Below are 24,336 nucleotides of genomic sequence, written 5' to 3' on the forward strand. Positions count from 1 at the left end.
TGGATGGATGGATGGATGGATGAAGGTAGAGAGATGGATAGATGGATGGATGGGTGAAGGGAGAGAAATGGATGGATGGATGGGTGGATGGATGGATGGATGGGTGAAGGGAGATAGATTGATGGATGGAGATGGATGGATGTGTGAAGGGAGAGGGATGGATGGATGAATGAAGGATGAATGGATGGATGGATGGATGGGTGAAGGGAGAGGGATGGATGGATGGATAGATGGATGGGTGAAGGGAGAGGGATGGATGGATAGATGGATGGATGGATGGATGGGTGAAGGGAGAGAGATAAATGAATAGATGGATGGGTGGATGGATATATGGATGGACGGGTGGATGGATGGGTGAAGGGAGAGGGGAGGATGGATGGATGGATGGATGAAGGGAGAGAGATGGGTGAATAGATGGATGGGTGGATGGGTATATGGATGGATGGATGGATGGATGGGTGGGTGGGTGAAGGAAGAGGGATGGATGGGTGAAGGGAGAAAGATGGATGGATGGATGGATGGATGGATGGATGGATGAAGGTAGAGAGATGGATAGATGGATGGATGGGTGAAGGGAGAGAAATGGATGGATGGATGGTGGATGGATGGATGGATGGATGGGTGAAGGGAGATAGATTGATGGATGGAGATGGATGGATGTGTGAAGGGAGAGGGATGGATGGATGAATGAAGGATGAATGGATGGATGGGTGAAGGGAGAGGGATGGATGGATGGATAGAGGGATGGGTGAAGGGAGAGGGATGGATGGATAGATGGATGGATAGATGGATGGGTGAAGGGAGAGAGATAAATGAATAGATGGATGGGTGGATGGATATATGGATGGACGGGTGGATGGATGGGTGAAGGGAGAGGGGAGGATGGATGGATGGATGGATGAAGGGAGAGAGATGGGTGAATAGATGGATGGGTGGATTGGTATATGGATGGATGGATGGATGGATGGGTGGGTGGGTGAAGGAAGAGGGATGGATGGGTGAAGGGAGAGGGATGGATGGATAGATAGATGGATGAGAGAAGATAGAGGGATGGATGGATGGATGGGTGAAGGGAGAGGGATGGATGAATGGATGGATGGATAGATAGATGGATGGATGAGTGAAGGGAGAGGGATGGATGGATGGTAGATAAAGAACATCTAAATTGTAAGATGGATGGATAAAGTATGGGATATTCACAGATATCAGATTGCTTGTAAGTGGGCTGACCTCTCCAACTCGAATAAATGAATCTGTATGAAGATCTACTTGTGCCCTTTAGAGATTTTCACTATATTTCTTTCCCTTCTGTCTCCCAGAAATGCATTTCATCCATAACATGGACCTGCGCCTGCCCCCAGGCATGGAAAAGCCTATGTGTTTCCCCACTCTAAAGGGAGGTAAAGACCTCCATGTGAAAATATAAAATGTTCTTCCTCTCATCCTCCGTGGCAGGATAAATGGGAGAGAAGAAGGTGATGCAAGGCCTTGTATTGATTCAGTTTCTATGGCCACAAATACCTGGCAGCATAATAAGCCTGTGTGCTTCAAGATTCACAGCTTTTAAAGCATCAAATGGCCTTGCTGTTATCAGCAAATCATGCTGCTCACCACCCAGGCTGACCATACATCAGTGACCGCATGAAAGGACAAGAGAGAGAGGTAGATATTAATAGTTTCAGAGACAGATCTCTGGTCAGTGGTGTGTTGAAGCGATGCTAAATGTCCAGGAATGTAAGTAGCTAGATTATGGAGGGCCCTTGGTGGAGAGAGGTTTTGTTTATGACCTGCAGAAAGTAATGAAGTCACTGGCTGTGTCCAAGAGCAAAGCCACATACCTTGCTTCCTGTCAGCCAACGCCTTAGCAAACTGCATTTTTATATGACAGAAGTTTCATATATTCTTAATAATAATGGCATGTCTAATTACATACAATATTTATTTCTCAGCAGAAATAATATAATGGAATATTTCGAAAAATAATAATTTAAGTTTAATTAAATAGCACTTCTGTTTAGCCCCGGTTTTCATTTCTGTCTGCAACCCTGATGCTGTAGATACAACATCAATCTGGAGATCTCGAATGGGACAACACAAGCTCTAAAAGGGGGAAGAACAAAAGATGCCTCCTTTTAGAGCTACCAACTGCAGTGATGTTCCTCTTTTCCTATCAGAACACATCTGTGATCAATTTTGTTTCACAACCAAATGGTTGAGAATCACTTCAATAGATCAACAAACAAGGCTCTTGAAAATAAATGTAGGCTACTCTTTTAAATTTATACTCTACTCTTTGAGATCCACAGATCCTGGCTTTCTTTTTGGCTTAGTCCCTTTATTAATCGGGGGTCGCCACAGTGGAATGAACCACTAACTTGTCCTGCATATGTTTTATGCAGCGGATGCCCTTCCAGCTGCAACCCATCTCTGGGAAACATCCATACACACTCATTCACACTCATACACTATGGACAATTTAGCCTATCCAATTCACCTCTACATGTCTTTGGACATGTAGCACCCGTAGCACCCGGAGCGGCCTTCTTGCTGTGAGGCGACCGCACTACCTACTGCGCCACCGCGTCGCCTTAATGCTACTCAACATGAGCAAATATCAAAATCACACCTCTACCAAAACCTCCCTTTCACAACAAGCCCAAAAGCAAATACTCCCTGGCTGTCAGTCGTTAATTTACACAGCGTACAGACAAAATATAAAGAGGAATTCAGAATGAAACTGTTATGAAGCGGACAGGAGACAGAGGTAAGGAAACGTTAGGGTGTTTATTGAATGACAACAAGGAGCACATGAAGGATAGCCAGGAGGATCAGGAATGATGTTGGGGTCTTTTCCTCCGTGGCTGGGTAACAGGAATACACGAGGATGGACAGCACACACCAGATACAGCTGACAGAGGATGACACAGACTTGGAAGGACTGGAAGACAGGACGATTCGGGAGGACCAGGAAGACTAGGAGGAATACAAAGAGAACAGGTAAGTAAATCGTTTGTTTAGCTGAGGATGACTACGCTGAGTGGTCGCTCAGTTGTCCGCTTTCGTCGAGACGAGCCCGGACAATGAGCGACTGGAGTGCTGTGCTTTTATCTGGTGCTCGTGAATGTGATGCAGCTGTGTGCTCATTAGAAGTCAGGTGATGGTGATCTTCGTGAGTGGGGGTCGTGAGAGCCTGACCAATCCATGACAGTACCCCCCTCCCCAGGGCCCGCTCCTGAGGGCCGACACCTCCGACGCCGTGGTGGTCTCCCTCTGCCTCTAGGCGCTGGGAACTCAGGGTGGCTCTCATGAAACTCCACCATGAGACTAGGATCGAGAATATCAGCTCTGGGAACCCATGTCCTTTCTTCGGGGCCGTACCCTTCCCAGTCCACCAGGTACTCCAACTGGCCACCACGACGTCGGGAACGCAAGATCTCCTTCACTGCGTAGACGGCTCCTTCTTCTAGGAGCAGTGGAGGAGGGGGTTCCTCTTCGTGGTCAGGCTCTGTGGAGGGAAGAACAGGATCGTGATAGGGTTTCAGGAGTGATACGTGGAATGTAGGGTGAATACGGTAGTGAGAGGGTAATTGTAGTTTGTAGGTGACGGGGTTAACCTGTTCCACGATGGTGAAGGGACCAACAAATCGGGGACTTAACTTGCGAGAGGGCAGTCGCATGCGTATGTCCCGGGTGGATAGCCACACCTTTTGTCCGGGTGTGTATCTGGGTTCTTCAGACCTTCTTCTATCGGCGGTTACCTTGCTTCGACGGACTGCCCTCTGCAGATGTTGATGAGCCTCGTCCCAGACTCTCTCGCTCTCCCGGAACCAGTGATCCACTGCGGGGACATCAGATGGTTCGCCATCCCAGGGAAAGAGCGGTGGTTGGAAGCCCAGGACGCACTGGAATGGCGTGAGTCCGGTGGAGGGTTGCCGCAGTGAATTTTGGGCATATTCTGCCCAGCCCAAATACTGGCTCCAGGAGCTCTGGTGACCACTGCAGAAGGTCCTCAGGAACCGTCCCACCTCCTGAATCTTCCTCTCTGTCTGCCCGTTGGTTTGGGGATGATATCCAGAAGAGAGGCTGACGGCCACACCTAGGAGCTTGAAGAAGGCTTTCCATAGACGTGAGATGAACTGTGGACCTCTGTCCGACACAATATCTTCTGGAATACCAAATGACCTGAAGACTTGATTAAAGATATTGTCGGCTGTTTCAAAGGCTGTGGGAAGACCTTTCAGAGGGATTAGTTTGACAAACTTTGAGAATCTATCTACTATGACTAGAATACAGGTATTACCTTCTGACGAAGGGAGATCAGTGATAAAGTCCACTCCTAGGTGTGACCAGGGACGGTTCGGAATCGGCAAGGGATGGAGCTTTCCAGCGGGTAGATGACGTGGGCTCTTGGATTGGGCACAGTCCTTACAGCCCTGAACATATTGCCTCACATCCCTTGCCATGTTTGGCCACCAGAATCGTTGGGATACTAGCGAGAGAGTATTGTTGATCCCTGGATGTCCAGTGCCTAGCGAGGTATGTAAGGAGTGGATCAGATCTACCCGGTGTTCAGGTGGTATGAACTGCCGATGAGGAGGGCATCCCGGCGGAGCAGGGGCTTCCGGAGTGGCAACGACTGGAGGAGCGTTCCAGGTGATCGGACAAATGGAGATGTGTTCGGGAAGAATCTTCGTTGGGAGTTCTTCATGATCGTGATGCTCGTGTAAACGAGAGAGAGCGTCTGCTCTTAGATTCTTGGGTCCTGGACGATAGGAAATGGAGAAATCAAAACGTGAGAAGAAAAGTGACCATCTGGCTTGACGTGGACATAGTCTCTTGGCCTCTTTGATATATTGGAGGTTTTTGTGATCTGTGATCACCTGGAACGGATGTTTGGGCTCCCTCCAACCAGTGACGCCACTCCTCCAAGGCTAGCTTGATTGCTAGCAGCTCCCTGTCTCCTATGCTGTAATTCTGCTCCGCCGGGCTCAACTTCCGAGAGAAATAGGCACAGGGATGCAGTCGGGGCGGTGTATCATGATGTTGAGATAATACTGCCCCGACGCCGGTGGTGGATGCGTCCACTTCCACCACGAAAGGAAGATTTGGGTCAGGATGAGTCAGGAGTGGGGCCCTTGTGAACTCCTTCTTAAGAAGGCGGAAGGCTGCGGCTGCTTCTTTGGTCCACTCCAGTCCTTTGGGTTTACCCTTGAGGAGATTAGTGAGAGGTGATGTAATCCTGCTGTAGTCCTTGATAAACCGTCTATAAAAGTTAGCAAACCCAAGAAACCTCTGGAGCTCCTTAATGGAAGTGGGTTCTGACCAGGATAGAACAGCCTCAATTTTCTTCCCATCCATACGTATACCGGTTTGATCAATGATGTATCCCAAGAAATGAATCGACTTCTGGTGGAATGAGCATTTCTCCGCTTTGAGGTAGAGGTGATGTTCTCTCAATGTGTGTAGGACCTCCGCAACGTGTTGGCGATGTTCGGCCTCACTCCGGGAGTAAATGAGGATGTCATCTATGTACACTATTACAAAGTGGTGAAGAAACTCCCGGAGGACTTCATGAATGAAGTTTTGGAATACGGAGGGGGCGTTGACCAGACCGTAAGGCATGACCTCATATTCATAGTGGCCAGTAGGGGTCACGAATGCTGTCTTCCATTGGTCCCCCTCACGTATTCTTATCAGATTATACGCGCTGCGGAGGTCCAATTTAGTGAAGACTTTAGCTTCTCGGAGCTGTTCCAAAGCGGCTGGTACCAGAGGAAGGGGATATCGGTATTTTACTGTACCGTTATTTAGGACCCTGTAGTCGATGCATGGACGCAGCCCTCCGTCCTTCTTGGCCACAAAGAAGAAGCTTGAGGCGGCTGGTGATTTTGAGTGACGTATGTACCCCTGACTCAGAGCCTCCCTTATGTAATCTTCCATTGCCTGATTCTCTGGAAGCGAGAGCGGGTAGATCCTACCTCTTGGCAACTGGGCATCTGGAACTAGGTCGATCGCGCAGTCCCATGGCCGATGCGGCGGTAGCTGGGAAGCTCTCTTGGGGCAGAAGACATCATGAAAGGAGCTGTACTCCTTAGGAATGTGGATAGACTGCTTCTCAGGAGGGCTCTCGACCGATGTTGCAAACAAAGAAATGGGGGTTCCGACCTTGAAGAGGGAGATTTGGAAAACAGGTAGGTGTACATCCAGATCCCCATTTCTTTATCTCTCCTGTGCCCCAAGAGATGATGGGATCGTGCTTCACCAGCCACGGGCGCCCTAGAATGATGTCCATATTTGCACCCTCCAGAACCAGAAATTGAATCCTCTCTTGATGTAACAGCCCCACTTGAAGAAGGATGTCTTCGCATTGTCGATGGATACGGGTCGAAGATCGAGTGCACTGGGTTATCGGTTGTATCTGGTATATATGCGAGGACGCCTCAGTACGGAGGTGGAGTTGACGACAGAGGGATTGGGAGATGAAGTTCCCTGCTGACCCGGAGTCGATGAGGGCTGTGACAAGGAGAGAAATAGAGGCAGTAGTTATTTGTACGGTGGTAGTAAGTGGTTTACATTGTTCAATATTCGTACTGAATACACTCACTGAAGTCCGAATGGGACGAAGGGGACACTCCATACGGGTGTGTCCACTGACACCGCAGTATAGACACAGACCCCGGGTCAGCCTCCTCTGTCGTTCCGCTGATGTCAGTCTTCCAGACTCTATTATCATGGGTTCTGGTTCTGGAGAGGCTGTTGACTCAGGCGATTGGAGGAGTGCAGACGAGGGGGTGATGGTGTCCTGTTGATAGGAACGGAGACGATCGGAACATCGGAGAGAATGTTGGATGAATCTCTCCAGACCCATTGTATCATCTAATGTGGCCAGCTGGATTCGGAGAGTGGGTTCCAAGCCGAGCCGGTACGTGGTCAACAACGATCTCTCATTCCATCCACTTGCAGCTGCTAGAGTGCGAAACCGGAGAGCATATTCCTGTGTAGATAGAGTACCTTGCTTTAGATGATACAGCTGCTCTCCAGCGGCTACTTCCCCATCAGAACGTCCAAACACCTCTTTGAAATACTCCGTGAAGGTAGTGATGGAATTCATGACCGGCCCGGCTTGGTTCCAGATCGTCTCAGCCCATTTAAGTGCAGGTCCAGAGAGTAGTGATACGATGTAGGCGATCTTTGACTTATCTGTGGGATATAGAGAAGGTTGCATTTCGAATATGAGGGAACATTGTAACAGAAAACCATTGCACTCCCCCCGCTCCGCCTGAGTAGGGCGCTGGTCGGGCCATGGGACTGGAAGGAAGGGCCGAAGAAGAAACTGTGGAGGCGGAAGTGCTCGGTGCTGGTGGTGCGTTGGAAAGTGGAGCTGGTGGCTGTAGAATCCGCTTCAACTGGTCCACCAGCTCTTGAAAGTGATCGAGGGTGCTCATGTTGTCGTCGTTATGGGTCCGGGCTTCTGTTATGTAGCGGACAGGAGACAGAGGTAAGGAAACGTTAGGGTGTTTATTGAATGACAACAAGGAGCACATGAAGGATAGCCAGGAGGATCAGGAATGATGTTGGGGTCTTTTCCTCCGTGGCTGGGTAACAGGAATACACGAGGATGGACAGCACACACCAGATACAGCTGACAGAGGATGACACAGACTTGGAAGGACTGGAAGACAGGACGATTCGGGAGGACCAGGAAGACTAGGAGGAATACAAAGAGAACAGGTAAGTAAATCGTTTGTTTAGCTGAGGATGACTACGCTGAGTGGTCGCTCAGTTGTCCGCTTTCGTCGAGACGAGCCCGGACAATGAGCGACTGGAGTGCTGTGCTTTTATCTGGTGCTCGTGAATGTGATGCAGCTGTGTGCTCATTAGAAGTCAGGTGATGGTGATCTTCGTGAGTGGGGGTCGTGAGAGCCTGACCAATCCATGACAGAAACATTCCAGTCTGTCTCTTTGTGTCTCTTTCTGCTGCAATCATCAACAGTAATGAAAGACATCCTGTAATCAGTAAGACAACGCTTTAAAGCTGATCTGTTTGTGAGTTTGACAGAAGATGTACATGTACATCCTTCCCATTTTTAAAAAAATTGCACATACCACAGACTCTATGACAGACTTTGTTGTATAACGAACTTAACAGATCATTCGTCTGCCTTGCTTTTCTAAATAGACAGAGCCGTATGAGAGATTTTAACGCCTCCCAGTGATGAGCTTGCTATCAGAGAGAGGATGTGACTGCTGGATGAATCAGACTCTGACTCTTCTACCTCTAACACACATAATGAGCAACACACCTCTAAATGTTTAATGCAGCCAGTAGGGTATGTGGGCTGCTGTGTCAATATGCTGTAGATTAGCAGCTTTGAAAGCAGGACTGTGTCGGTGCGCAGATGATGATAATCCCCGCACTATTAACAGACAGCAAGTTATTTCAGCAATGTCCCACATTCAGTGAACTGAGCTGGTTAAATCAGCCATTCAATTTGGACAGATTTATATTCAAGATTCTATGAAAAAGAATAATTCACCAAAAAAAAGAAAATTCTGTCATAATTGTTTTTTTTGTATGTAATTTGCATATAATACCATGTATCAATTATCATATTTCTGTATTGGCAACAGTGGATTTCTCATTTGTTCATAGACAAATCCTCTGATAGATGGGTAAATGCGCCACCAGGTCAAAGGATGTACAGTGAGAGAAAGAGTGCTTTAGAGTAGCTTTACTTCCATTTTTTCACTATATCAAGTAATTGGGTTCTACTGTACTTTCATTGTCAGTGAAAGGCTGTCCCAGCAACAAAAAAAAAAGTAGCTTGAACATTTTAATTACTTGCATTTGTGTCTCGCCTCCCCTATCATAGTATGCTACTGTGACATAGCGCATATGCTATAATTCAGTGGTCTCGATCTCAATTCCTGGAGGGCGCAGCTCTGCATAGTTTAGCTCCAACCACCTCCAGCTCACACCTGCTTAATATTCTCTAGTAATCTTGAATATCTTGATTGGATGGATCAGCTGTGTTTGATTAGGTTTGAAGCAAAACTGTGCAGAGCTGTGGCCCTCCAGGAATCGAGTTATGCTATAATTATTGCAGTTGCGCCAGTTATTTAACCGGTATGATCTATTATTGAAATGATAAATAATTTCCCACTTCCGCATCACAATGCAATGAAGAAAGAATTAATTTTGACACCCCTATTATTATTCCAGTTTTACATATATTGTCTTCGTTCCCAAAGAGAACAATAAAAATATGGAGTAATTTCAAAAACAGTTGCTTAGTGTGGCGAGAGGGCAGGGCAGAGAGCCGTGGGAACGAAATCCCACGGTAGGAACTCTGGATTATAAGAGGAGGAACGATGGCAGAGGAGGAGAGAGAGGACCGGGCCCAGACATATTGTTTTACTTTTGTTTTTCCTCACGGAGACTGCCGTCCCTTTTATTGATAAATATTTAAAACTTCATCAGTTCTCCACCTCCTTCTTCCTGGCAGCCAGGTGGCCGTTAACTTCATTACAGTTGTGCCGAAACCCGGGAGAAGGAGGACACGTTGTCCAGTTGCCCTCAGCGCTGAGAGGGAGGGCGAGTGTTCGGAAGTTAACCCGTGTGGGGGAGAAACCCATTCGTCTGCCCATAGTGCCAGGGCGCCCGTGGCTGGATGGATGGAATGCCGCCATCCAGGAGAACCACCACTGACACCAAAAGACATGTCGTCAGATCTCTCAGCTGGTGGAGGACTAAGTGGCAGCGTGTCTGGAATACCGAGCCCCAATTTTTTTTTACGCCTCTCTCCCTTCTCTCAGTTTACTCTTTGTTCCACCTCCTTTTCTCTCAGCCCGTCTCAAAGGTCACGCGGGTGCTGTGGCCGTCTGAGCTCCAAGAGTGGCCTCTGCCACTGCCAGAGCTACAGGTGCAAGAGCCGTTAATGCAGTTGCCTGATCCACTTATGCCTCCTGAGCTTGAACCTCCTGATCCACCCATGCTTCCTGGTCCAAAGTCTTGGTTTTATGACTGGGTGGTGCCTCCTGACCCACTTGGACTGTCTGATCTGCCAGTGCCTCCTGACCCAGAGCCTCCTGACCCAGTGAGGTAGTCTGACCTGCTAGTGACTCCTGACCAAAAGGCAACTGACCCACTTGGGTTGACTGATCTTCCAGTGCCTCCTGACCCAGAGTCTCCCAAACCCACTGGGGTTATCTGACCCGCCAGTGCCTGCTGACCCAGAGCCTCAAGGCCCTCCACAATTTCACACTCAAGGCCCTCTGCAGCTCTATGCTCCTGGTCCTCAATAGTTCTACACTCTTGGTCCTCCACAGCTCTAAGCTCCAAGCTCTCCGCACCTCCATGCTCCAGGCCATCTGCAGCTCTATGCTCCATGACTACCTTCGCTGCATAGACCTGGCTCTCTGTTCCTCCCCCTGTTCCACCTCTGTTCGCTCTTCCTCCTGGTTTGGTCAGGGAGCACTCCCTGTCATTCACATCTGCCAATGAATTGAACTACATGTCCCATCATGCACTTCACTCACACACCAGTCCCACATCAACCATCAATCACGCACACACAGCTGAAGCTGTTCAGGACTAATGATATGGACTACATACACACCTTACACATATCTTTGCTAAGTCTTGTTTGCACTATAATTAGCAGTTCTAAGTATTACCCTTGTTGTTCCTAGTTATGTTTCTGAACCTTGTTTGTTTATTGTTTATGTTGTTTGGCCGCCTGTCTCGACCATTTGCCTGTGATATTGACCACTCTTTGGATTACCGGCATGATTACCTGCACCGTCTGTCCCTAGGTTGACCTTGAATGTATGACGATTCTTAAATAAAGCTGCAATTTTGGATCCAACCTTTTTCGTCACTCCAACTTATTAAAGCAAGAGACTGTAATCTCATAAATACATCAATAAGACTGGAAAGTTCTATGAGTTATCAGACAGCTACAAAAACAGATGCTCAACAGCTCATTTCAATAATAATCAATGACAGATTAACACACAATGTGATAATTTAGAAATCTGAGGAGAACTGAATGGTCCAAGCAAAATATATTCATTACTTCTCAGTAGGACAACACTCAAACAAACAGATGTTTGACTCCAGGAAATAATTATAATTTAAACTTAACAGTGAGTTGGTTGTCACTGATGTGAGTTGATGGCTATAATGAGGAACAGTCATAAATTAAGAGACATGCCCTCAACAACACTCATCATCTCCTGTGAGGGACCAGAGTCTAGATCACAACCTTAATTAGCACATGTGGGAAATTTAGGTCAGTTTAAACACAGGAGCGAGGGTTTAGCCACGAGTTAAGGAGGGTAATTAATTAGTCACATGCAGATGCTAAACAGGCTCATTAGTGAAGTAACTGTGGGCAAAAGGACATGTGTGTGTCTGTGCATGTGTTAATAATTGTGAATTTAAAAACAAAGAATAAATGAACACAATCCATGTTGTGAAATAGCTCATTTCATGGTGTGTGGCTTTAATAAATGCACCTCTAGTTGGACGCAAATCTGAGCCCTGCACATAAGTTACATAATATGGCAGATTCATTTTCTAAATCCATCCTTATGTTTGAAAATGCCTCTCAACTACTGCGCAGATTGAGTCGAAAATAAGAAAAAACAATCTTTCAACAGTGCGATAAGAGCTGCCAGTTTAAACTGATAGGCTTTTATGCTTGTTACAGGCATCTAATACATCTTCATCTCTGGCCAACCCGTAGACGCTATCAAAAGACGAGCCCATTTTAGGCAATTATACCCCAGCCTGCACTGATGGGGGTGATGTCGTGGGGCATGAGAATGATGGGTAACTGTCAGCAGAGTGGTGAAAAATGGGATCCTCATTGTGTTGAAGTAAATGTGTAAAGCAAGCAGAAACTCCATTTTAAAGTGACACTTGTTTGTTTTGTAGACGCTAGTATAGAGTCTGTGCAGCAAGAAAAGCAGACAAAGAGAAAAGAAAGAAAAAACAACATAGACTACTACATATCTAATCTATTAAAATTCCATATTCTATCCTGAACAATGTTACAGATAGCAAATATCCTCTTTGTTTTTACCACTCAGGTTAAAATCAAAAATCAGAAATCAAAATGTTTTGGAGTCAATCTAGGGCTTGCAAAATACAAGTTTTGCCAACAAAAAAGAAGTATTGAGCCAAAAAGAAATAAATAAATGCAAATTTCCAAAAATTGCAAAGCAAAATTTTATTATTATTTTTTTTGCTCAATACTTAATTTAATAAAACTTTCTTTTATTTTGCAAGTATATATAGCCCTAAATTGACTCCATAAATGTACTTATTTTTATTTGTATAGTGCTTGTTATAAACAATGTATCTGTGCACTTCATCATTTCGTAAACATTTTTTTTGCTCTCATTATATTAATCAAATACCTTAACCTTCCATCCCCATCAAAACAACTATTTTCTTGCTTCTGGTCACATGGAATACTATCAGGGCTTGTCTTGTTTCTGCCCTCCCTTTGGGAAAGACAGTAGTTCAAAATAAAGCCCAGCTCATACTGTGCAATTGCAGCATGTCAGACTGCACACACATGACTCCCATGTCACTGTAAGACTTCAGTTGTCATAATGTCAGACTGAGGACAATCAAGATGTGCCAAACATGAGCACACTAGAAAACTCCCCAGGAATTTGGTGTAATTTATCCACGACACATTCATTATCCCGCGTTCAGAAATGTAACCTAATGACAAACATACAGTAAAGCCTTAAGTCACACTGCAGCAAAGTGTATGAAAACTTCTGACATTTCCAAATCTTCATCAAAGGGAAAATTTGATTGCAACAGCTATTAAGTGGCTGTCGGTGAACATGTCATAAGAACACAGATTTTAGCCCAGCATTATAGGAATCTTTTTGGATTTCTCTCAGATGACGAATTTGTGTCTCAAATAGCACAGTGTGAGCAGATACTTTACATGAACATCAACATTGGGCATCTGAAAGCATTCAGGGTACTAGCGGTGATTCTCCACAACTGAGTACAAACTGCCATTCAAATCTTCCTCAATTTGCCCATTCTCCAATGATCCAATCGGTCATGCACCACCCTAAATTTGATTTCTTATTTTGAATTTGGTTTACATCATGGTAGGAAAAAAAGACAATCTTAACTTATGTATAATGCTGACTTTAAAAAATTACATAAATCACAAAAAATTTAATTTTTTTTAGCCTGCTTGATGCATATCCTTGCACATTTTATAATAAAAGTGCAGTTCAAGATATTAGATATTATTAAAAAAATGATTATTACACATTAATATATTATTTATTAGTTTGATTAATGTTCCAACGTTATGCAATTCATACATCTTAAGTCTATGGTTCTAATGTCTAAATCCGTTGAATATAATCCGTGAATCCGTGAAATAAAAAAAATAGTGTTTTAATAAATTATACAGTATGACACTAACTCAGTCACAAGGACATTAAACAAGACACAAAACCATTAACCGTTTTAAAAACAGAAGAGCATTACTGCAAAACACAAGTAGGCCATTAACACAACGAATCATTTGGTTGACTTACATCTTTCGTATTTGTCATTAACTGATGTCTTTTAAAGCATGTAGTTGGTTTATATTCAGCGTGTCTCATTTGGAAGGCTGCACCCTCCTGAGAGTTGTCAGTTGCATATATCAATTGTGATAGCTTCACATCAGAAAAGTAACCATTACAGTTTAAAGTTAGGAGTTTGAAATCATTTATGCCATTAACTCACCACATGTCGTTCTAAACCCATAAAACTTCCATTAATTTTCAGAACACAAATAAAGAAATTTTGTGAGAGAAATTTCTTATCTCCATTGAAAGACTTCAAAACAAAACAATAATCAAAACAGAAAAAAAATCAATCCACATTAATTGTTTAATATAAGTCTTTAAAAGACACTTAAAATGATGAACTCATTGCACTTTGCTTTTCATTCACATACAAATATTAATCAGCAAACATAAACAGAAGCTTGACCACACCTCCTTGTCATGCAAAAACAAATTCACATCATAATTCACATACATTAATTCATTCATTCACTCCTTTTCCTTCAGCTTAGTCCCTTTATTTATTAGGGGTCACCACAGCGGAATGAACTGCCAACTATTCCAGCATATGTTTTACACAGCGGATGCCCTTCCAGCAACAACCAAGTACTAGGAAGCACCCATAGACTATCACATTCACACACACTCATACACTAACCAATTTAGTTTATTCAATTCACCTACAGTATAGTGCATGTGTTTAGACTGTGGGGGAAACCGGAACACCCTGAGGAAATCCACGCCAACATGGGGAGAACATGCAAAGTTAAAAACTCCACACAGAAATGCCAACTGACCAAGCGGCCTTCTTGCTGTGAGGTGACAGTGCTAACCACTGAGCCACCGTGCTGCCCACAATTCACATACACTATTCTACATTTTTTAGCATATATTTTTAAGTATAAATAGTGCAGGTACAGTGTATTCACACTGAAAATTCCAAAAAGAAATGTTCGTTTAAAAGGCACTTGTTTAGCCAAAAAGTGTGCTATGATGGAAACTTCATGCACTCAAACTGACACCCATTTGATGATGTAGTTATTGGAAGGCTTTCAGAATCTGTTGATCAATGACAAATGGCAAACTACATTTCATACATTTTACTATTAAAAGCATAGTGCATACGTAAAAGGCTGTATTATTGTTTATCATTTATTATTGTGTCTTCAAAAGACTTAAATTAAAAAGCTTAATTCAAATGGATTTATTATATGACCTCTTCTGAAGCGTCTGAATTTTGGGTGAACAGACATTCATGAGAGGTATAGGTATATTTAAAAATACATTGAAATTTATATTTGACTCTTTAATATTTATATTTAACTCTTTAAGAGGCCTAGATGAGCAATTCATAGGTTATGTGATGAGTAGGCTCATTTTACAAAACAAAAAAATATAATTTGTCAACCAAATGAATAAACAGCATAACCATTTTCACGACAGTCAAGACTTTACGACTTATTAAGAAAAAGATACGTCAATAATAACATTACATTCCATCTATCTTACTGTTGTAACGTTAACAATCGAGTCACTGTTCAAAATAAAGTAAGTTAAAACAACATTTGCATTTGCAGTGATACTGTATTTTGTTTTGCTGCAAAAGTTTTGCTGTATATGATCTGCGTTCGCAACGAGTAACGTTAGTGTTCTGGTTTCTATGATTATTTGAACTAAATAAAAGTAAATTAAATACTTACAAACCAAAATAACAAATCAAAAATGCACTCACCACCGAATTCTTCATTGTGGACATCACTGTAAAGCCTTGCGTTTTCAGCTCTCCTTTAGCCAAAGGTTCAAAGGTTCTCATTTTCGTACACATTGCTAAACAAACAATATTTTAAGCTCAATACCGATAAACAGAAACAAAACTCCACGGAGGGCACCTGCTAATAACTCAATGGCGTCGCATTAGTGCTCGTCTGTTTGAGTTGCCAAGGACTGAGGACGCGCTGCGGTTGCTATGAAGGGTAAAGAGAAACCCGGATGTTATTGTTCATCTCGCTATGGAAACATCATGCGCCCTCTAGTCGTTCATCAAACGTCATTAAAATAAAAGGAGATGAGAAATGATTGCGTTACAATAATATTGTGGAAAAAACAATAATCGATCTAATATTTTCTAAAGCTCGCTTTTGAATTTTTAAAAACAAACTTGAGACCAGTAAAGTATCATTCTTATGTGTCTGTTTAGGGCCTGGAATGATTTATAAAGTCGTGAGTAGCATAGGCTTCTTAGTTTTTATAATATAATATAATATAATATAATATAATATAATATAATATAATATAATATAATATAATATAATATAATATAATATAATATAATATAATATAATATAATATAATAAATCCTTTTAAGAAATATTTTTGAATTTTGAACGTTTTAATAAAAATTGTACATAGATTTTATGTTTGAAATATGACTATTATTACATGTGATAGATATTCAAATGTTTTATGCATTAATAATTTACATAGTATATGCAGGGGCATAGCAGACACTTTAAAAGTGGGGGGGACAGCTGAATGAGATTCAAAGTTTACATTTATATATTTATTAATCACCTGTTTCTAAATGGTCTGTCTCTAAAAGCGAGGGGGACATATCCCAACTGTCCCGACCCTCAAACCCCACCCAGTTGCTACACCCCTGATTTTACAGTATTTACATTTATAGTTTAATAATACCATTAAACATCATATTATGTTTAATATTTATTACATATTCTATACAATACAATTTTTTGTGTATAAGTATGTAATTTTCATTTTAAAATGTATGTAGTTAATAATGTAATATTTAAATGAATATATATGTCAGACTACACTCACCGGCCAGTTTATTAGGTACACCTTACTAGTACTGGGTTGGACCCCCTTTTGCCTTCAGAACTACCTTAATCATTTGTGGCATAGATTCAACAATGTACTAGAAATATTCCTCAGAGATTTTGGTCCATATTGACATGATAGCATCACACAGCTGCTGCAGATTTGTCGGCTGCACATCCATGATGCAAATCTCCCGTTCCACAACATCCCAAAGGTGCTCTATTGGATTGAGAACTGGTGACTGTGGAGGCCATTTGAGTACAGTGAACTCATTGTCATGTTCAAGAAACCAGTCTGAGATGATTCAAGCTTTATGACATGGCGCGTTATCCTGCTGGAAGTAGCCATCAGAAGATGGGTACACTGTGGTCACAAAGAGATGGACATGGTCAGCAACAGAACTCAGGTAGGCTGTGGCGTTGACATGATGCTAAATTGGTGCTAATGTACCCAAAGTGTGCCAACAAAATATCCCCTACACCATTACACCACCACAACCAGCCTGAACCATTGATACAAGGATTGATCTATGCTTTCATGTTGTTGATGCCAAATTCTGACCGTTCCATCTGAATGTAGAAATCAAGACTCGTCAGACCAGGCAATGTTTTTCCAATCTGGAAACAAAACGAACCAGTCTGGCCTATCTCCTTTGACCTCTTCCATCAACAAGGCATTTGTGCTCACAAAATTGCAGCTCACTGAATATTTTTTCTTTTTCAGACCATTCTGCATGAAAATCGCAGTAGATCAGCAGTTTATGAACCAACAACCATGCCACATTCAAAGTCACTTAAATCACCTTTCTTACCCATTCTCATGCTCAATTTGAACAGCAGCAGGTCGTCTTGACCATGTCTACATGCCTAAATGCATTGAGTTGCTGCCACGTGATTGGCTGATTAGAAATATTCTTTAACGAGCAGTTGGACAGTTGTACCTAATAAAGTGGCCGGTGAGTGTATATAAGCTTTATCATCTTTTTCACTGGTATAAAACACCAGTGACATGCAGTAATCTTTACTTAAAAGTCACATATTAAATATCATTTTAGTTCATCATTTGACCTACTTTAAAGCTTCCAGTCTAGTGGATCTCAGTCCTCTGTGCACTGCACCATGGCCCTCCTCATGCCAAGCCCAGGGAACAAAACATTCCCAACTGCTTCACCCCAATGTCGGCATTGTGTCCATCCTGCATCAACCACTTTAGGAGTGACACTGTATCCTACAGGTTTACAAGCACATTGTCTGCTAAATCTAGAGAGAATTTCACTGCACTAAATCATTCCACTATAAGAGTTTGGCACTTTTAATCTCTGGTGTGTCTTTGCCTCTGGACTCTTCTCAGCAGTCGGCTACAGTAATTAATCTTCAGTGTGGTGTGCAAGCAGTTTCTCTGAAAACTCCTATTTGGTTTTTATGACTCCATCGAGGAAGAAAATGCCTTGTGCGTGTGTGTTTGAAAGGAAATATTTGCAATGCTGTGCTACTATTAGGGCCATTTGTGATCATTTTCTTACTGCATCGGCGCTAACACTCCCTAGCAACCAAATCAATTAGATGTGGTATTTATATTTATCCTATCTCAGTCTCAGCAAAATGACACATGCTGGATATTTTCACATATTTTTACTGTTATCGTGCTGTTTTTCCATATGACATTGCTAAAAGAATTGCCCCCAGACACAAACCATTAGATGCTGAGTGCGTGGGCCTCATTTATGCCATTCTCATGGCACTAATGATGTGTATGTGCGCGAGGCCCGTTTTTGATGTGCCAAGGTCTCAGTCCCACTGCCTCCGCCGCACACACATGATATGTGTGTAATGAGTAAACAGCAGACCTTCATCTTCATCATCTCGGCCTCTGCTGGCGTTTGATGTGTGTCTCATTTGGCCGTTTCTCTTCGGGCTGATCTGGCATCCACTGACACAGGCAGCAATTAGACAGCGATCACCCGAAAGTTTGCTGCTGCAGGACCATTAACAGAAGAAAATGCACGCCTCAGACTAACAGTAGCAGGAGCTGGGCTGGACACACAGAACACAGGCGACAGGACTCATCGGATATGCCAATCAGCTTCCCCCAAACGGCCCATTAGGGCTGCGGGTTCGAGTTTCTCTACAGGACAGGCAGAGATACGACGCATCAGCATCTCCGCTCTGTCAGGAATGAAACAGCGACTGTAATGAAGAGGAAACAGAATGGTAAACAATGCATCTGAGAGCACTTTTCTGTACAGCATCATGACGATTCATCAGCGTAAGGGTTTGCAGAGCATGTGCCACTGCTCTCTTATGCTTGGTTTCATGTTGTGTACTTGTCGTCTCCCGTCTCCACCGATACTCGCGCTGCTGTTTTGAGAGAGTATATGCTAATAATTCACAAGCTCAAAAGCAGTCGCAGCCTCCTTGTGCATCATATTCTGGTGAATATATGCATTAGTGCAAGATCAAATGCCGTAGAGTTGAAAGTCACCGAGCGAGAATAATGCCTCTCAGAGCTGGATGGATGTCATGGCCATTTAAACCGATCATAAAGCAGATGAATTTAAAAATGTAACTTGTAAAAATACTTTATGTGGTTATGTGTTTGCGTCTGTGTTTGTGTAATTTTTGTACATTTAAGATTGATATAATTTTTTTAATTGTTTTTAAAGAAGCATTTGACCCTTTTTTAAGTAAAAGAGTGTAAAATACTGTGGTATTATTTCATATATATATATATATATATATATATATATATATATATATATATATATATATATATATATATATATGTATGTACGTATGTATGTATGATACATATGATACCCCAATCTTAATTTTACAGTAAATTCTCATTTAGTTTTATGCAAAAACCCCTGGTTTTTTTACTGTCAGCATGTCATAAAATACAAGAGTCTGTCAAATATTAGCTATAACTATATATACAGTTATTAAAATATAAGATTTTACAGTACATTAAATTTCAGTTTTACAGCCTGCAACCATGGCTGCCATTTTGTTTTATTTTTAACGTACAGTATGCTTGTACATACTGTATGACTTAAAAATCATCATTATTATGCCATTATTACACTTGGAACTGTGTTTTTTAAAAATACAAACACTTTTTTTCTCCTTTAAGTCAGTGAAAAATAGCACACTAATTTTCCAGATCAGATCTGGACGATCAGATCCATACAACAATCAATATCCAGCAGGGACATTTCGAGGCCTTGTTTTGTTTTTCTGTTGTTGTCATCCACGGTTGGCCTGCTTTAATCTTTCCTGGTGATTATTTACTCATTCTGTCTAAATCCAATCTTTGATCTGACTGACTGCCCCTTTTGCCTTTTTTTCATTTGCCTGAGAATTATTAACTGAGCCCAATCTAAATGCCGCAGAATAAAACTTTAATTTAGACAGGATTATTATTCAGTTAGGGCTACTTTCTTTAATCAGTGAATGCCAGAGAAATCTTTTATTTTAGTGTATTTTCTTCTGAAGTGCAATTCTAATATTTTGTTTTCTACAACGTGATTTACCATTTAATGATGTTATCCGTTTGAAATGGACTAGATGGTGTAAAGTGGGCATTGCATGTAAAACAAAAAAAAAAAACAATCAAAGTGATGGATAGATAGTAATCTGGCTATATTGACTTTCAGTATAGCCTGGTCTAAGTCAGAGATGTCCAGACTAGGGTCCGCAGGCCAAAGTTGGCCAATGGTAACCTTTGATTTGGCCCACCATCCTGCGAAGAGAGGAAGAATGGCAGTTATTTATTTATATATTAATTTCAAAGATATTGTCATTCCTGATTTAAGGTAACATTTTGTTTGTTTTATTTTTAAGCTAAAAAGCTCACTTAAATTAAATGATTGAATTAAAGGTTGTAAATCAATAAAAATTTTATTTAAATACTGTCACTTAACAGAGGACAATGCACAATTTTTGCTATTTATTTTTTAATATTATGAAATAAATTAGGAAATTACCCATGGCACCTTTAAATTTTGGTTTTTGACCCTTCTTAAGAATATGTTTGGGCACCTCTGGTCTAAGTGATTTCACAGAAATAGGAATTACTTTTCAAAAATAGAAAATTTATTGCATTTTGATAATGATTGAAGGCGTTTTCCTTAAGAATAACGTGGATAAAGAACAACAAGACAATAATGGTGTAATAAGTTGACAACAATGTACTACAAAAGTTTTCCTTTATGTTTGTTTTAAATGTTTTGCCTACAGTCAACAACAGTGTTAAAATTATACCTACATGGAGCCATGAAAAAAATTGAATTATGAAGGCAAGATCAGTAGATGGTCCTGTAGTCTGCCACTATTTTGTTAACTTCTCTAAGTTCTGGTGTCCCCCAAGGCTCAGTCCCTAGTCCTTAATCTCTCAAACTTATGCTGATTCTATGCTGAGATTAAGATCTGGATGTCTAATAATTTTCTGTGTCTAAATAGTGCCAAAAATGAAGTTATGCTCTATGGCTCTCACCATCACATGCAAAATGCACCCTCTATTGCTTTGTCCAAAGTAAATTAAACTTTTTACAAAGTATATTTAAAAAGACTTGGCATCTTTTATGTTAGCCTGTCATTTGTGACATTTTTTTGCAAAATACTGTTACAGTACATCCTTCTTTCATCTTAGAAATGTGCTAAAAGCATGTTTACATCCTTTGCTGTTAATAAGAGGTTAACATTTATTTATTTATTTTGGGCTTATTGACTAATATAATGATTTTTTTGGAGTTTATAAATCGTTCATTAACAAACTTCAATATACGCTAAACTTGGCAGCTGAAATGATGTCTGGGCCAGAGCTGGTGATATAACTCTCATCTTGGAGCCCTTGCATAAGCTTCATCTTAGGTATACATAGCAATTAATCCTTGTTTTTTTATTATTATAAAAGTGGACTGAACACACTCCATGCATAAAATAGCTTTTTTGTAGTTTACACAGACATTTTGGATTTACAGTTTCCCAAAATATGCCAGTGTCATGTAGATAAACAGCGAAAATTCAAAAAGGTTTTTAATTTATAGTTAAAATGGTGTGCCCTAAGAAAGCAAATATTGTTAGTATTGCTCCATATTGTCTTTAATATTAACCTGCTGAATCTAATTCTGTTTACAGAGGTCTTCTGTGGGGTCATCTTTGTTCTCCAGGTGAATCTTCAGGGGATCAAATGTGCTTCTACACATACTGTATTATATTCCCTCAGTGACAGCTGAAAGGTCAAAAGCAGCAGACAGTGGGAAGAAAAAGTTTTTGCACTTTTAATACTGCCTGCTTACTCTACTGAAGCACTGTGAAAATGTTACTGTTGTAAAAACCCACACAGCTAGCTTTAAATGAAGACAAAAATGTGATGCAAAATTTTCAGACACTTACATGTACTGCAAGTTTTCTCATTAGAATCATGTTTGGCTGAAGATGGAGATCTCTCTCTCTCTCTCTCTCTCTCTCTCTCGTAGAGCATGCTGGGAGTGAGTGCGTTGTGAGAGCGTGTGTGACTCGGGTGTTTGAGTGCCTTGCTTTTCAAACTTTTTCCTTTTCTCTTATACTCTTTGTTATATGGTGTAGGAGTTTATTCTTTTCTTCTTATTTGCTTTGGTTTTTCGGGGGGAGGGAATTGGGTTGTAGGGGTTGTGGGGGTTTTGGGAGTGGGGAGTATGGCTGGGGCAGGTACAGGTGCGCGGGGATTGAGCTCGCTCACGCGTCGTCACGGTGTGAAAGTGGCGTCTGCAGTAAGCGTGGAGAGCTGTTGTTTAGCTGTTGGTGAAATTGTAGGACATGAGAATATTTTGTCTGCATCTAAAATGAATAGTGCAATAGTTATCTTTTTAAGCACAGTAGAGAATGCAAATGAAGTGGTTCAGAAAGGAATTATACTGGATGGTGTCCTTACTCTAGTTATGCCTCTTTCATTGCCGTCAAAACGAGTCACTATCTCGAACGTCCCACCATTTATTAGTGATGAAGTTTTAACACAAGCACTGTCTCGCTACGGTAAGCTGGTTTCCTCGATTAAAAAAATTCCAATTGGTGGTGCTTCCCCTTTACTGAAACACGTTGTTTCATTCAGACGCTCTGTTTACATGATTGTAAACAATGACGCTGACTTAGAACTTACGCTTAATTTCCGAGTGGATGACTTCGACTACGTGGTGTTCATTACCACGGACAAGATTAAGTGTTTTGGCTGTGGAAAAATCGGTCATTTGGTCCGTGTTTGTCCCAACAAAACTGAAGAAAACAATCGCCCCGCTAATGCGGGCGGCGCAGCTAATGGTGACGAGCAACCGGCCGATGAGCCCGCCGAGGTGGAACCTGCGGTGGTGGCAGCGAACGGTCATGATGGCGATCACAGTGTGGATCCTGTGGAGAACGCATCGGTTTCAGTGGAGGTGGAAGCGCAAAATGCAAAAGATGTTGAAGACGAGGAAGCCGAAGGTGAGCCAAGCGATAAACAAAATTTGGAAGTTGTTTTGGGGGATGTTCGGGAGGTTGACGGTGGGCAAAATGAAACAGACGTGGAGAAAACAGTATTTAAGGTGCCATTAAAAAGGAAAAAGTCAGACAATGTGCATGGTTTTCGGCAAGTGAAAAAAGTTGATATGGAAGATGAACTTGAGTCAGAGAGTGACAGCGAGCTCTCTGATTCAAGCCTTACACTGTCTCAGAGTGAGTTTTCTAGTCGTAATTATGGAGTAGATGACATCAAACTATTTCTAAGGTCAACGAAGAATAAGAGGGGCGTCTTAGTAAATGAATACTTTCCAGATGTTGAGCAGTTTGTGGATAAAGTTAAAGGTTTTATGGCTGAAGGTTGTTTTTCAAACAAAGAAGTGTATCGATTGAAAAAAATAGTGCGAAAACTCAATGCAGACCTGAATGATGGAAGTGAAAAAGCATAAATTTATGAAGATGAACCACAATAGTTTGTGTTTCTTTTTCTTTTTATGTTTGACTATGGCTGAAGTGTGCATAGCATCATTGAATGTGAATGGTGCACGAAATTCCAAAAAAAGAGCTGAATTGTTTGGGGTTATTAAACAGAAAAACATAGATGTTATTTTTATTCAGGAAACACACAGTGACATTAAGAATGAAGTTGATTGGATGCAAGAATGGGATGGGAATGCTGTTTTTAGTCATAACACCACAATCAGTGGTGGAGTGGGTATTTTATTTACAAAAAATTTTTGTCCAGTATCTTTTCAAGTAGAGGAGATTGTGAAAGGAAGATTTTTGAAAATAAGAGCAATCTTTGAAAAATACATTCTCATTTTTATATGCGTTTATGCTCCAACATCACCAATTGAAAGATTAATGTTTTTAGATATGCTTAATACTGTGCTACAAAAGTGCAATTCAGAAGAATATTTGTTTTTAGGGGGAGACTTCAATTGTACAGAAAGTCTTATTGACAGGAACCATATTGAACCTCATATACCTTCACGTGAACGTCTCATTAAATGTATTAATATGAATGATTTATGTGATATTTGGAGGCATTTTCATGAAGGACAGAGACAGTATACATGGGCTCATGCTCGTGATAATTTTCTTTCTCTTGCGAGATTGGATCGTTTTTATAGTTTTAAACATCAGTTGAGCATTTTTAAAAGCTGCATAATTTCTCCAGTCAGTTTCTCTGATCACCATATGGTTTTATGTTCCTTCTTTTTAAATGAAGTTAAGCCCCGCAGTGCATATTGGCACTTCAACACCAATCTACTATGCAATAGGGATTTTAAGGAAGTTTTTAAGTTTTTTTGGGAAGATTTTAGAAAAACAAAGGATTCATTTCGAGATTTAAATCAATGGTGGGATTTTGGGAAGGTCCAAATCAAACAACTGTGTCAACAGTACACTCGTAATGTCACCA

At 41.5% G+C, this 24,336-nt stretch overlaps 1 protein-coding gene across 1 annotated transcript in view; it reads right to left on the reverse strand.

Annotated features, from left to right (window-relative positions):
- Positions 1-15,530, reverse strand: part of pacrg (PARK2 co-regulated) — a 188,411-nt gene extending 172,881 nt beyond the window's left edge. Inside the window, exon 1 of the mRNA XM_056477502.1 lies at positions 15,335-15,530. Coding sequence (XP_056333477.1) covers positions 15,335-15,427 — 93 coding nt within the window. The 5' untranslated portion in view covers positions 15,428-15,530. The remainder of the gene's footprint in view (positions 1-15,334) is intronic.
- Between the last annotated feature and the right edge of the window lie 8,806 nt (positions 15,531-24,336).

Source organism: Danio aesculapii, chromosome 17 (assembly GCF_903798145.1).
Source record: "Danio aesculapii chromosome 17, fDanAes4.1, whole genome shotgun sequence".
Taxonomy (NCBI): Eukaryota; Metazoa; Chordata; class Actinopteri; order Cypriniformes; family Danionidae; genus Danio; species Danio aesculapii.